Here is a 13,925-nt window from a genome sequence, read left to right as displayed (position 1 = left end):
TTCCCTTCAACACATTGAAGAGAGTTAATCATCTCAGTCTGTCTGACAGATAAAATGTTACAGGGTAAACAGTTTCCTACTCAGTTGCATGTTTCTTTGAATCTGACTTTGCTATTTATTTTAACTGCACAGTATTTTATTTTGTTTTTTTTTCTTATGCTGTATATTTTCCCTTATTTACTTCCGTGGGATTTTCACCTTGGAGTAAATCTGCATGCTTCAACTTGCCAGTCATGCTGCTGCTGGTACGCCTGAATTGGATCCAGTAAAGGATATTCACTAATCTATTTTCTAATCTCTAGGTATCATTTTCCGAGCAAAAAAATAAAAAAGATCCAAAACATTATAAGAAAAAAACAAATAGTCCTAAGCAGAGGTGTCAAAAGTATTAATGTTTATTACTCATGTAGAAATAAAAATCTTTTGTAGAAGTTAGAGTATCATCTTCTGGTTTTTACTCAAGTAAAAGTGTAAAACTGCCATTTTTAAAACTACTTGTAGTATAAAAGTAATGCTGGGAAAAATGTCAAGGACAGATTCTTCACTGCACTACCTTAAATAATTTTTTCCTACATTCTGGATGCTAACTTCCTTATACTTCATTTTATTTGTTTTATAACTAATGGAAACAGTGTCAAATTTAACTTAGCATAATGTGGTTAACAACAAATTGACGCAGCACCAACCACAAAGAAATTTAAAGAAAAGAAAAGAAGAAATTGTATGCTTAAAATTAATTATTGTTATGTTTTTTTGTTTTTTTAAATACCAACAGGCCATAATGAAAATTAGCTTGAATAAAAAAACAAAACCTAACAAGTCTATTTTTATGTAAGGAGTAGAAGTAAAAAGTAAAAAAAAAAAAATGTATGAGTATACAGTAGATAGCCAAAATTTCTACTTAAGTAAGGTGTTTTTATTAGATATTTGTTACTTGGCACCTCTGGTCCTAACTTAGGGAAAGTATCTGAGGATTTAGGTTTATAGAATTTTCTGTTACATGTTTAAAAAAATATCTTTTTGTTAGATTCAACCAATTATTTCTGAAATTACTTATCTAGTTTCTACTTGCTTCACAGGCTGAAACACAACAAACCTTAACTAAAAGAAGATAAAAATGTTAGGTTTGTATCTTTTTAAATGAAATTAAAGAAAGTCCCAGCTTTATTGACAGAGATCTAGCTGTGTTTTCCTCATGTCTCTATATATAGAGCGAGCAGGTGAGCTGGCCGCTCCGCCCAGAGGGAAACCAGGAGGGCTGGTTTCATTGTGTGACAAGTAAAAATGTTTCTAATTCCTGAAGGAAAACAGGTTGAACAGGCTCTGATGTCACAACTCTTATCAACATGGTACACATTGCCTTCTACCAGCCATGTTACCAGTTACTCCTTTGTCAGAGGTAAGTCCACTGCTTTTAAATATCCTGCTCCTCTGTTTTATTTTAACCCTGGATCCAAATCCTGTGGCTGTGAGTGGGTTTGGACCCACTGCTCGGGTGGATTTTGTGAAGGATAGTTAAGATTAGATCAGTGAACAGAGCTTGGATGTGTCTCGTCTACGTAAGAACAAAGCCCCATGTGAGCTTGAGTCATTTGGCTGCATCCAGAAATAGGCTTAAATCTGTAGGTTTAAAAAACATCAGTGTGGTTTCTGTTAACTTGTTTTCCTTCCTATGGCTTTATTCTTTATTTATTTGAACATGTAGTTTTTAAACATGTCTCTCCAAACCAGTTCAACTAGAAGGAAGTATCAATGTTTGTAAATCAATCCTAGTGTGAAGTGACCTCACAAAGCTGCTTAAATTGATTTTTGGCTTTTGTTTTTGTGTTTTATTTTAAAGAAATAATACAGTACAGTCATAGTTTTTATGTTTATATGCTGTTTGTGTCACTTTTATTCTGCTTGGCTCTTGCTGGGTGAACTGAGATATAAACTGGATGTGGAAAACACACCCTCTCATTGTTTAACAGCCTGGGGGAAGAGATGGTGCCTCTACTGCTCAATCAGAGCTACACACTCAGATGCAGCATTCAGTCTGATTTGTTGAAGCCCAAACGGCAGATTAAGCTCACACTGTTTAGAGCAGACTTATTTTTTCTTAACATCCTCAGTCAGATTGAACAGACTGGCATTCTGTTCTGATTAAAGCAGCAATTGAGCCTTGGTTGAACAAAGCAATGTTTCCACAGGAGGAAAAGAACATTACAGCATGCAACATAAAAGGAGATAAAGGTGTTTGTCAATGTTCAATTCAGTTGTTTGGATTCTTCTCTTTCATTCCTTCATGTCGTGCTTCTGGACATCCAACGCTTCAAGTAACCTTCTGGAATGATGTTTCCACACATTCTGATGCTTTTTTTTTCCAAAATATTTTTGCTTTCTACATCGTTCTGCCCAGTTTTAAAGGACATTTTTCTTCAGCTCCACTCTAAACCATGAATCACCGAAAACATATATAAAAAAAAAAACTAAACTCAAGGATTAACCCTATGTTGTATCCACAAAGGGTGCTGGTCATTTTGCCCCCCTCCCCTCTGGGTGTGTAGTGATGGCTTTCATACTATTTTTGATTCATCGCCCTCTCTGATGGTAGATAGCTCCAACATGTGGCATGGGAGCCTTTTGCGGCCCTCTAAATGACCTTATTTAGGCATTCAATTGGGTGGGGAGAGATCATGCTTGGAGTCACAGCCTGGTTTTAGAGAAGATAATTTTTTTTTTTTCTTGAGACTGATTTTAATAGCATTTTTTTGTGATTCTTTTGTTTTTTTGTTCTCATTTTGTTAAGTTATCTCCTATTCTTGCCATATTTTCAGCGTTCATTATCATTTGTAAATTGTTGCCTTATTAGCTAATTTCTTTGTGCTTTGGTTGCAAGTTTAGTGACATAGCCTTCAGCTCTATTTGTGTTTATTTAGTCTCCTCCCGCCATCTTCTCTGCCTCAGCTGAAACTTGTTTCCTCTGAGTAGCTCATGTGATTTCTTTCTCATATTTTTCCCTCACCTCAGTATTTCAGCCCCAGTCATCTCTGTTCTCTACCTGTTCCTCTTGATCCATGCCTCGCTCTGCTTATGCCAAGTTGTAAGATTTTGGCTTTCTTCTCTCCTCTTCCCCTCTGGTTTCATTAACATTTGGTCATTTTGAAACTAAACATGACAGTTTTTTGCTTTCATTGTAAGGTTTTTGTAAAAAGACACCCAACCCCTCCTTGTTTGATTTCTCTACTAAAAATGGAAATGCTAAGCCAATTCCTGTTCATAAATCTTGGCAAAGACATTTTCTTTTATAAAAATTAAAACAACCAAAAATAACCATTTGCAAAGGTCTTTTTTAAGTGGACTTTTTTTTGTTATTAAATTCTTGATGATTAATATATTTTCAGGCAGAGGGGAAAAAAGATTTAGGATCCTATTTCTGTTACTTAAAAATAAAATGTTGAGCTCTGCAGATTATCTCAAACAAATTTTATCTCTAAGGTTCGACTGATTATACTTTAATCTGCTTTTAGTCCACCACTGTAATCCTATAACAGACCATTATATATTTAACTTGGGTGCCCTATAAGGTGATTGAACTACATGTAATGAAGCTCAATGTGTTAAATTATTTTTTATATCAACAAGTCCTTTGTAAGTTTATATAGCTTTAGGTGAAGAGGATATATGTAGAATAAGATTATTTTTTTCTGTTCACTTTCATTCAGAAATTGAGAATATTTGTTTTAAGTAGTTTTTTTTTTTACACACAAATTAAATATTTTAATGGGAAAATACATTAAAATACAATAATTGCAATAATTTAAAAGCAACACCAAAACATATCATTGATGCATTTTCAGCCTTTCTTTCTTTTGGTCTTTTTAAGCACCAACCTTGACTGGATGATTCGCTGATGGAACCACCTTCATACGACGAGGCCAATCGCCACCTTTCTGTTCAGACAGCAGGACTTTCTGACCACCCGTCTCCTCCTGCCTACACTCCTGGCCCGTCCCCTTCGACACCTCCTCCAACCTATGGAGAGGCTGGTAAGATGTCTACACTCACATTTTAATATTATGTTGTCCCTAAATGGATCTTATTTCCTTTCCTTCTTTCTACAGTATTTTAGAAATTAAGTTTTGAGGGCATTTGTTTTATTCAAATATGTCCAGTTTAAGTTGAATATTAATTGTCTTCTCATGAAGTTGCAGCCTGGAAAAAGCTCAATGCTTTAAAAAAACAAAACAAAAAAAAACTCAAACTGTATACATTTAATGATGGCGTAAACTGATTTACAACATTTTTGTATTCACAGTAATTTACAGTTAGCATCTTTTCTGTTCTTCAAATTTTTGGCTAAAGGACCAGAAAAAAAAAAAACCCAAAACAAACAAAAAACACTGTTGCTTCTGACTTTAATGTGCTTTAAAATGTTCTGCACATTCCAGGCTGGTATGAAGCTGCTTCAGCAGTGAGTCACTCTCCCACACAAATACCAGCTAAGGAAGAATTGATGTATTTATCTTGTCTTTGCCGCTTTATGTCATTTAAAAACCGACTCCACTTCTCTTCGGTCGCTGCTTTTATGTTTGGAAGACTTGAAATCCTGGAGGTGGGGATTTTTGGTAGTTCCAGCGAACACTCCCTGACTGATAATGGATCTTTGGCCCAGTAAATCAAGCCTATTATTACAAATGTAGGGGTTAAAAGAGATGCTAGTGTGAAGTTTGAATCTCTCATTAGAGCTGTTGTAAAATCCAGCTTTTCACTTGAGGCACCTAGTAATGGTTAAATCTTTCTTGTCACGTCAACATTTTGAAACAGCAATGCATGTCTTTGTAACCACTCAGCTGGATTACTGTAATGCACTTTATAAGGGTATCAGTAATTTGTGCATTTCCCAACTTCAGAGTGTTTCTGCATGTCTTTTAACAGGTACAGGCCTATTTGATCACATTTCCCCTATTTTAGCCTTATAGTCTCATATCCAGTATATTTAGGATTGATTTTAAAATCCTTTTATTTGCTTTAAAGCTCTTAATGGTCTTTCCCCGCCCTGCCTGTCTGAGATGCTTCATCCCTACACACCCTCTCGCTCCCTCAGATCAGCTGACCAGTTGTTACTGAAGGTGCCAAAGACAAAACGCACTCTCAGAGGAGACCGTGCCTTTTCTATTGCAGCTGTGCAACAGAAGGTGTGGAATGACTTTCCCTTGGCCGTTAGACAGGCCTCTTCACTTTCTGATTTTAAAACTCTTCTCAATCTGAGATGTTGACTTTTTCTTGCTGTGTTTCTTTTATTATTTTATCATTGCTTTTTATGTTATTACTACTTTTATATACCAATTATATTTTCTTTCTTATGATTGTGTATAGCACTGTGTTCCTGTTGGGTGTTGAAAGTGCTTTATAAATAAATTTGTTATGGTATGATAAACAGTGTCCAAAAATGTTGCATTGTTGGCCCAGTTCAAAGCAATGTGGTTGTTTTTTTTGTAATTTAATACAGTTTAATATCTTGTGCATCTCGTGTTTTAAATTACTCAATAATAAACTTAACAGGGAAGATTTTGTGGAAAGGAACAAAATAATTTGATTTCTGTAGAAAAACTATCCTTGAATAATTGCTGATCCTAATATTTAAAAAAGGTCTCAATCAATTTAGATAGGATTACTATTACTAATAACTTCTTTGGTTTATTTTCTCTTTTGGGCTCTAAGGGCCGGATTTATCAAGATCCAATTTTGCGTGCAAAAGACCAAATCCTTTTAGCACGCTGTTGATATATCAGTTTGTACATTTTTTAGCGTGCGCAGTGAAATAGCTCACGTTTTAATACACGCAAACCTTTGATAGATCCGGCCCTCAGATGTTTACTTTTATGTAACCTCAGCAACAACATCACTTAATGGGTCTCTTTTTCTCGGAAAGCTACTGTTATATTCACCAATGGGAGAGGGGATGTACACTTGAACTGATTTTGAGTAAAAGATGCTGGATGTTTGTGATGTTTGTCTGAAGTTAGGCTCAATGTGGAAACCAGACTCATGCTGGAACAAGGAAAAAAACTAACCGATTTATTTTTAATTTTTTTAAGAAGAGATTTCTCTGCCTGCACACATTTATTGAGTGACTAAAATGGTGCCAGGATTCCAAACACCACTAATTTAGACATGCACAGAAAGTAAGGATAAGGCGTTTTCAATGATGTATATGGCAGCCTACACACTCAGGGCCGGATTTATCAAGATCCAATTTTGCGTGCAGTAATTTGCGCTCGCAAACTGGAATTTTGTGCGAGGGGCTGAACCATGGTTTGCGGGTGATTTAACAAGAGTGATTGCGTAACTGGTGGAAGGTGCAAAACTGTTGGAGACGCCCTATTTAAATGATGGTTCTGCGCGTTTTGTGGTTTGCAAAGTAGTTTGTAGTCTGTACAGACTAGTGCATTAAGAAATTTAAATCTTACAGTGACCCCCAACAAAAAAAAAAAAAGTAAATATATATATATATATATATATATATATATATATATATATATATATATATATATATATATATATATTTATATATTTATAAATTGGCAACCTTTATTCCCTAAGGTGGTATGTGCTGCAGTAAAAAAAAAAACCAAAAAAAAAACCGGTGTTTTGTATTGGCCTGTGACTGTGGATGAGATCCCCGCAGCATTTGGCACGTTGCTCCACAGGCGCAGGGGAAGAACCCCGACCCCGTCGGACAGCACTTTTGAAAAAACGAGATTGGGAGATCCCAGCTCTCGCTGCAACCGTACGCTGGAATGACCCAGATGCAAAAAAGTGCAATGTTGCAAGGAGTTTTGTGATATCTGGTATTGCGTGGGTCCTCCTTGTGGCTGGCTCCAAATCCATTCGGAGTTCCCCCAACAGCTCCAAAATGGCAATGCTGGATAAACTATATGTTTTGATGATCGTTTCCTCGTTCATTGCAAAAATATTCACACGGAGTGAAAAAATGCGTTCTCTGCGTCTCCTTGCTTTATTTCCATGTCTCCTTCTTGCGACAATAACCGCTGCCATGTGTGCGCAATTACGCATACAGACCATTTGCACCTTCTTTTGAAACGTGTTAAATATAGAGTCAGATACCGTTAGCAAAATTGCGTTCAGGTTTGATAAATCCCTTTGCGAGTGCTAAATTAATATATTTACATGTTCTCCTCCCACAAGACGCACTTTAGCGTGTAAACGCCCCATATTGCATAGTCATTGCAGAAAAAGTACTAAATGGATCAGAGGCGCTATTTAGCACGTTTTAAAGACCAAATGCTTTTAGCACGCTGTTGATAGATCAGTTTGTACATTTTTTAGCGTGCGCAGTGAAATAGCTCACGTTTTAACACACGCAAACCTTTGATATATCAGGTGTCGTGCCAAACGAGTTATCCCCGACAGAATTTGTATCCCCTGCGTCGGGAGCGCGCATTCAGCTCCGCCTCATTACCAACACATTAGGCGTGGAAATAAAGATATTTTTCACTTGTTAGTGCTATCGTAAGGGATTCTGCTTAAAACTAGACTAATCACTAAGTATAACACGTTCTGAGAAAGCAAACGGCTCTGTGGTATTCTCCAGATGTGTAACGAAAATATAAGGTTTATGTTATTCGATTGTCGCATGACTGTCGCATGTCTGTCTGTTGAAAATAAAAATCGACCTTTCTGAGTCCATCACAGCTGTCTACTTTTTCGTTGTTATTTTTGTGTGTGGATAGAACCGCATGAATGTATTATATAAAGCTAATTTCAAGTTTGAATAAATGAATAGTGAAGAAAGTTACTGCCAAAATGATCAGATCTAATGAGATTTTAATTCAGCCAAGAACCATATGAAGAACACAAGATGTGTCACTTAAAAAAATAACAATATATGAGGAGTTTTTAAAAAACTACTTTATTGCAATTTTATTAGAATAAGATGTTAAAAAATATTTGGACTTCACATTAAAAGTTTTATTGTTTTCAAGCACTGCAGCCCATTGTTATAAATGCTGACCAGATGGTGTGTCAAAAAGTTTCCTCTCTAAGGAAACCCAGCAGGTTTCAAGTCTCTCTAAGCAGCATTCTCTCCTCCTGAAAGATTGTAGAACCACAGTGGATAGATGTCTGCATTTTTGATGTCTTAGCAGCAATCACTCATATTGAGCATGCATGAAGTGACAGTGGTTTCATATTCATAAGTTACACTGCTATCCTTAGGTTGGGAGAATTGATCTTTGCATATCTTACTGGGTTTTTGAGGCACTATTGGCTCATTTTTTTAAAGTAGGCTGACAGGAAAGGGGTTATGAGACGGAGGAAGAAATGCGGTAAAGGACCTTAGGCTGAGGACTAGGGCCTCTGTATGTAGCACCTGCTGAAAATTTGAAGCTGTTGGCTCTTTCAATGTAAAAGTTACAGGGGGATACAAAAAATATCAGTATCAGCCTGCCAAAATATGTATCCCCTTCTAAAATGAACTGAGAGTATCCCACATTCTAGATTTTTGGCACATAAACACCTCTTATAATCACCAACAACTGTAGGAATTTTGAAGCTGTTGGCTCTTTCAATGTAAAAGTTACGGGGGGATACAAAAAATATCAGTATCGGCCTGCCAAAAATGTGTCATCCTTTTACAGAGCACAGAGAGTGGTTAAACTGCATGTGTTTTTCAACTGCATCTATATGAAATGCCAAAAACCTTTCAAACTTTCAACAACTGTAATGTTTATTTATTCATATAAACTATATACAGAATAGTCAGAACTACTAAAAATTTTCTTTCATGCAGATCTGGCAGGCTGATACTGATATTTTTTGTATCCCCCTGTAACTTTTACATTGAAAGAGCCAACAGCTTCAAATTTCCTACAGTTGTTGGTGATTATAAGAGGTGTTTATGTGCCAAAAATCTAGAATGTGGGATACTCTCAGTTCATTTTAGAAGGGGATACATATTTTGGCAGGCTGATACTGATATTTTTTGTATCCCCCTGTAACTTTTACATTGAAAGAGCCAACAGCTTCAAAATTCCTACAGTTGTTGGTGATTATAAGATGTGTTTATGTGCCAAAAATCTAGAATGTGGGATACTCTTAGTCCATTTTAGAAGGGGATACATATTTTGGCAGGCTGATACTGATATTTTTTGTATCCCCCTGTAACTTTTACATTGAAAGAGCCAACAGCTTCAAAATTCCTACAGTTGTTGGTGATTATAAGATGTGTTTATGTGCCAAAAATCTAGAATGTGGGATACTCTTAGTCCATTTTAGAAGGGGATACATATTTTGGCAGGCTGATACTGATATTTTTTGTATCCCCCTGTAACTTTTACATTGAAAGAGCCAACAGCTTCAAATTTTCAGCAGGTGCTACATACAGAGGCCCTAGTCCTCAGCCTAAGGTCCTTTACCGCATTTCTTCCTCCGTCTCATAACCCCTTTCCTGTCAGCCTACTTTAAAAAAATGAGCCAATAGTGCCTCAAAAACCCAGTAAGATATGCAAAGATCAATTCTCCCAACCTAAGGATAGCAGTGTAACTTATGAATATGAAACCACTGTCACTTCATGCATGCTCAATATGAGTGATTGCTGCTAAGACATCAAAAATGCAGACATCTATCCACTGTGGTTCTACAATCTTTCAGGAGGAGAGAATGCTGCTTAGAGAGACTTGAAACCTGCTGGGTTTCCTTAGAGAGGAAACTTTTTGACACACCATCTGGTCAGCATTTATAACAATGGGCTGCAGTGCTTGAAAACAATAAAACTTTTAATGTGAAGTCCAAATATTTTTTAACATCTTATTCTAATAAAATTGCAATAAAGTAGTTTTTTAAAAACTCCTCATATATTGTTATTTTTTTAAGTGACACATCTTGTGTTCTTCATATGGTTCTTGGCTGAATTAAAATCTCATTAGATCTGATCATTTTGGCAGTAACTTTCTTCACTATTCATTTATTCAAACTTGAAATTAGCTTTATATAATACATTCATGCGGTTCTATCCACACACAAAAATAACAACGAAAAAGTAGACAGCTGTGATGGACTCAGAAAGGTCGATTTTTATTTTCAACAGACAGACATGCGACAGTCATGCGACAATCGAATAACATAAACCTTATATTTTCGTTACACATCTGGAGAATACCACAGAGCCGTTTGCTTTCTCAGAACGTGTTATACTTAGTGATTAGTCTAGTTTTAAGCAGAATCCCTTACGATAGCACTAACAAGTGAAAAATATCTTTATTTTCACGCCTAATGTGTTGGTAATGAGGCGGAGCTGAATGCGCGCTCCCGACGCAGGGGATACAAATTCTGTCGGGGATAACTCGTTTGGCACGACACCTGCCCTCAGTGGACTCTGGGTATAAATGTGTTAAAAGGCTTTTTTTGCAGTAACATAATGTGATGCTGTAAGTTTGTGGAAAAAATAAACATTTGATCAGGTTACATTCAGCTACAGATTTCTTGCAAAAAGCCATTAAACTTTTTTTTTCTTTTATTGTTTTGACAGGAACCCTTATCAGCACAGCTAAAAGTTCCCTTAAAATAAATGGAATCAACGCCTTTTTTTACAGTTATGATTGACCATTTAAGCATGCTGTTTCCTTGAGCAAAAAATAGGCCAATTTTTCCCAGATGAAAAGACAAGAGAACATGCCAGGATGGGGAAATGACAGAGGATTAAAAAACAAAAACAAAAATAGTGATTGCCATGGAAAAGTAGTTACTAAAACGTGCATCTTCAGAGCAGCAATTTAAATATTTATCACAATGTCGGTTACATCTTTAAAAGCAGAGTAGAAACGTAGCCTTAAAAACAGCTCTGAAACAGGAAGCCAGTACATTTCATTCAACAGCAACTAGTTTTTCTGAAGAAGAGCTTCAAGACTTTTTAACAAATTACATTTTTTATCATTATTACTAAATCACATCAGAATTGTGTTACTTTAAATTAATTTCTGTGTTGTATTTACAACTGCTTCTAAGTACTTCAAAAGGGAGTAAATGTTTAAATAAAAATAAAAAATTCTGAATAATAATTTATGCTGAAAGGTAAACAACAATGTTAACAAAAAAGGGATTACTGGTGCTGCCGTTTCTAATGTGAAGTCATAACTGTGAATGGATCCCATTTCTTGGTAGGACATTTGGTTTGAACCCCAGATCAAGGTATGTTTCTGTTGGCAGGAGATGAGTCTGCGTTAGTTAAAAAAAAAAACTGTTTAAACTCTTTACACCTTTTTATATATAATTTACAATATGCAGCTGATTCTTTGCGTGTAAAGATTTCCTATTTGAGGAAAAATGCAGAAAAAGCATAGAAATTTCAAGGAATACATTCCTAAAGATACATTTTTGGATATTTGTGAAACTTAGCATAAGCTGGTAGACAGAATGACGTTTGTGTTAAAGAATCTGCTTGCTGGGACAAAACCCAGAGGTGTAATACACGTAAGACAAGTTCTCATAAATAACGTCATGGCGACACTAAACAGATGAGCCCAGATATGAGACTATAAAGTATCCGTCAGGTATTTTTTAGATTAAAAGTCATCATGAAGACAAAGAAACACATCTGGGGGTAAAGTTATGGAAAGATTTAAAGAGACATACTCACACCTGCGTTACCCCTCACTGTGAATGTCCCTCCTTGTTCTATTTGAATCAATTTTTTTGAATAGGGAAACATTATGCCACAGCTGTGAATGTGGCATAATGGAGGAGCTGCAGAGATCTGCAGTTTATGTTGACCAGAGGGCTGTTAGTAATGATATATATGTCAGATATATGACAGAAAGTCACAGAAGGTTTGATGAGACCAACATCCAACCTCTTGGTTTGCATCTTCAGTGCTAAGTGTGACAAAAAAACACCAAACTCACTTCATCCTGATCAGACCATTTAAACTGTGAAACACGGCGGTGGCAGCTTCATGCAGTGGGAATATTTAACTTCAGGAGGGACAGGAAAGACGACCTTAAAGATGTTTCAGTTTCCTTATCCTACAATTTGGTTCTAATTTGTGAATTTTGAAGCAAAGTTCTTAATCAAGGTCTTCTTGTTTTCTATCAACAGTTCAGCCAAGTGCTTTCCCTGTCCTGACTCCACCCACTGGGCCATTCATTTTGGTTGCACCTCCTGCAAACTCTGGAATCACAGTCCACCCTCTAACACAAAGTAGTGATTTTATCCATCAGATATGTTTCCCATCCTGCTTCCTAGTTTGCTGTGCACATTTCACTCCATGTTTCTTTCCTTTTAAATGGCAGTCGATGAGAGACCAGCTGCAGCTCGCAGAGCTCCAACCGTAGCGGTCGTGTCCCAGCCTCAGCCAGTTCCCATCATAGTGAGTAGTCTGAGAGACGCTCCTGGTTTTGTTCTCTGTCCTCACTGCCAACAGCTGGTCACCAGTAAAGTCACATATGTGGCTGGGAAGGCTGCGTGGTGCACATGTGTGATTCTTGCATTGTTGGGGTAAGAGCAGCACATGGTAAAGGAGAATTATTTCTGAAGTACAGCATGTGGATCTAAACATTTTGTAAATGTCTTTTCAGGTTATTCTGCGGGTTCTGTCTGATTCCACTGTGCATGAGAAGTATGCAGGATGCACATCATTCATGTCCTCATTGTGGCAAAAAACTGCACATTTATGAAAGATGACACAACGTCAGGATCCATAAAGCTCAGGCTTTTCTCCCCCACTGGGGATCTTGATAGCTATTTATATGGTAACTTAATTTGAGATGAGAGTGCTGCTTGCTTGTATGTACACCCTATGTTCACTCAGTTTTTCTTCCACATTAACACTGTTTGGTCACCTAAACTAGTTTCTCATAGCTAAGAAGGAAAAGCCGCCTTGAAAATGTGATGGCAGGTCGAGAAAACAAACAACTTCCTGCGGGTTACCTTATACTGCTGGAGCTAAGCACCAACCCTGCAGGACCCTGCACTGATGAACTGGGGTAGACAGTGATGGATGGATGGATGGATGGATGGATGGATGGATGGACGGATGGATGGATGGATGGATGATGATTACCAAACACCTTATAGAGTCGATATAGCTTGATGTGTTATTTTTCACAAGCATTTTTTACTATTTATGGATGAAATGTTATCAAATTGTAGTAGAACACTTAGTGCACTTTTTATGCATTTCTACAAATGTCTGAAGTATATGTTTATAAATAGTAATTATGAGAGATGTTAAACAAACGATATGAGTACAATTTAATCAAGTTTTAGACCGTGAGATGTAATATTTTCTGTCACTGAGGAAGTTAAAGGACAGACAATCCTTTAGTTCTTCCACTCCATATTATTCTGAATGACCGTTTGAGTCTGAGACTCTAGTTGGAAAATTGTCCACTATAAAGATAATTTCTGCCAACCTATTGTCAATGTTCACTTGGTAAACATTAGGCTTTTAATTTAGAAAAAAAAAGACCTTTGCATTAAGTTACATTTCTCTTGAAAACTGTTATCCTGAAATAAGAATGTGACCAGATTTAATTTCCTGGTATAGTCCACTTTGTTTGGGCAGGTGTCAAAGCTTATCCAATAAGGAACAAACATGCAGACTCAGGTTTGCCTGAAAATGAAGGTTCTGGTTTTCTTGCAAGTAAAGTATGCCGCATTTTGCTTACAAGGGGAAATCAAAGGGGCAAAGTAAATCTAGTAAATCTAAGATGAAACTAATGGAATTGAATACAAAAATATGCAATAACCTGTAATCTTTTAGATCCAGCAATACCTTTGTGTTTTCACTATCAAAGAGGGTCACATATTTTCACTTTTTGTCGTCAATTCCTGTACTGCTGTGATGGTATTGTGTATTAAGGGCAACATCCTTCATAGCCCACTGCCTTCCCTGATGCTCATACTGGACATTGTTAAATAAAAT

General features: G+C 36.6%; 1 protein-coding gene across 1 annotated transcript; it reads left to right on the top strand.

Moving 5' to 3' along the window:
- The first annotated feature begins 1,278 nt into the window (after window positions 1-1,278).
- On the top strand, window positions 1,279-13,725 carry si:dkeyp-75b4.8 (lipopolysaccharide-induced tumor necrosis factor-alpha factor homolog). The gene is made up of 5 exons (XM_038306124.1): window positions 1,279-1,399; window positions 3,866-4,028; window positions 12,098-12,199; window positions 12,292-12,496; window positions 12,577-13,725. Exons 2-5 carry the CDS (start codon window positions 3,893-3,895, stop codon window positions 12,680-12,682), a joined length of 549 nt encoding a protein of 182 aa, XP_038162052.1. The 5' UTR covers window positions 1,279-1,399; window positions 3,866-3,892; the 3' UTR covers window positions 12,683-13,725.
- Window positions 13,726-13,925: the final 200 nt, after the last annotated feature.

This window comes from Cyprinodon tularosa, unplaced genomic scaffold (assembly GCF_016077235.1).
Source record: "Cyprinodon tularosa strain WSP-4 unplaced genomic scaffold, ASM1607723v1 ctg573, whole genome shotgun sequence".
NCBI classification, from domain to species: Eukaryota; Metazoa; Chordata; class Actinopteri; order Cyprinodontiformes; family Cyprinodontidae; genus Cyprinodon; species Cyprinodon tularosa.
This window is presented reverse-complemented; position numbering and strand designations above follow the sequence as displayed.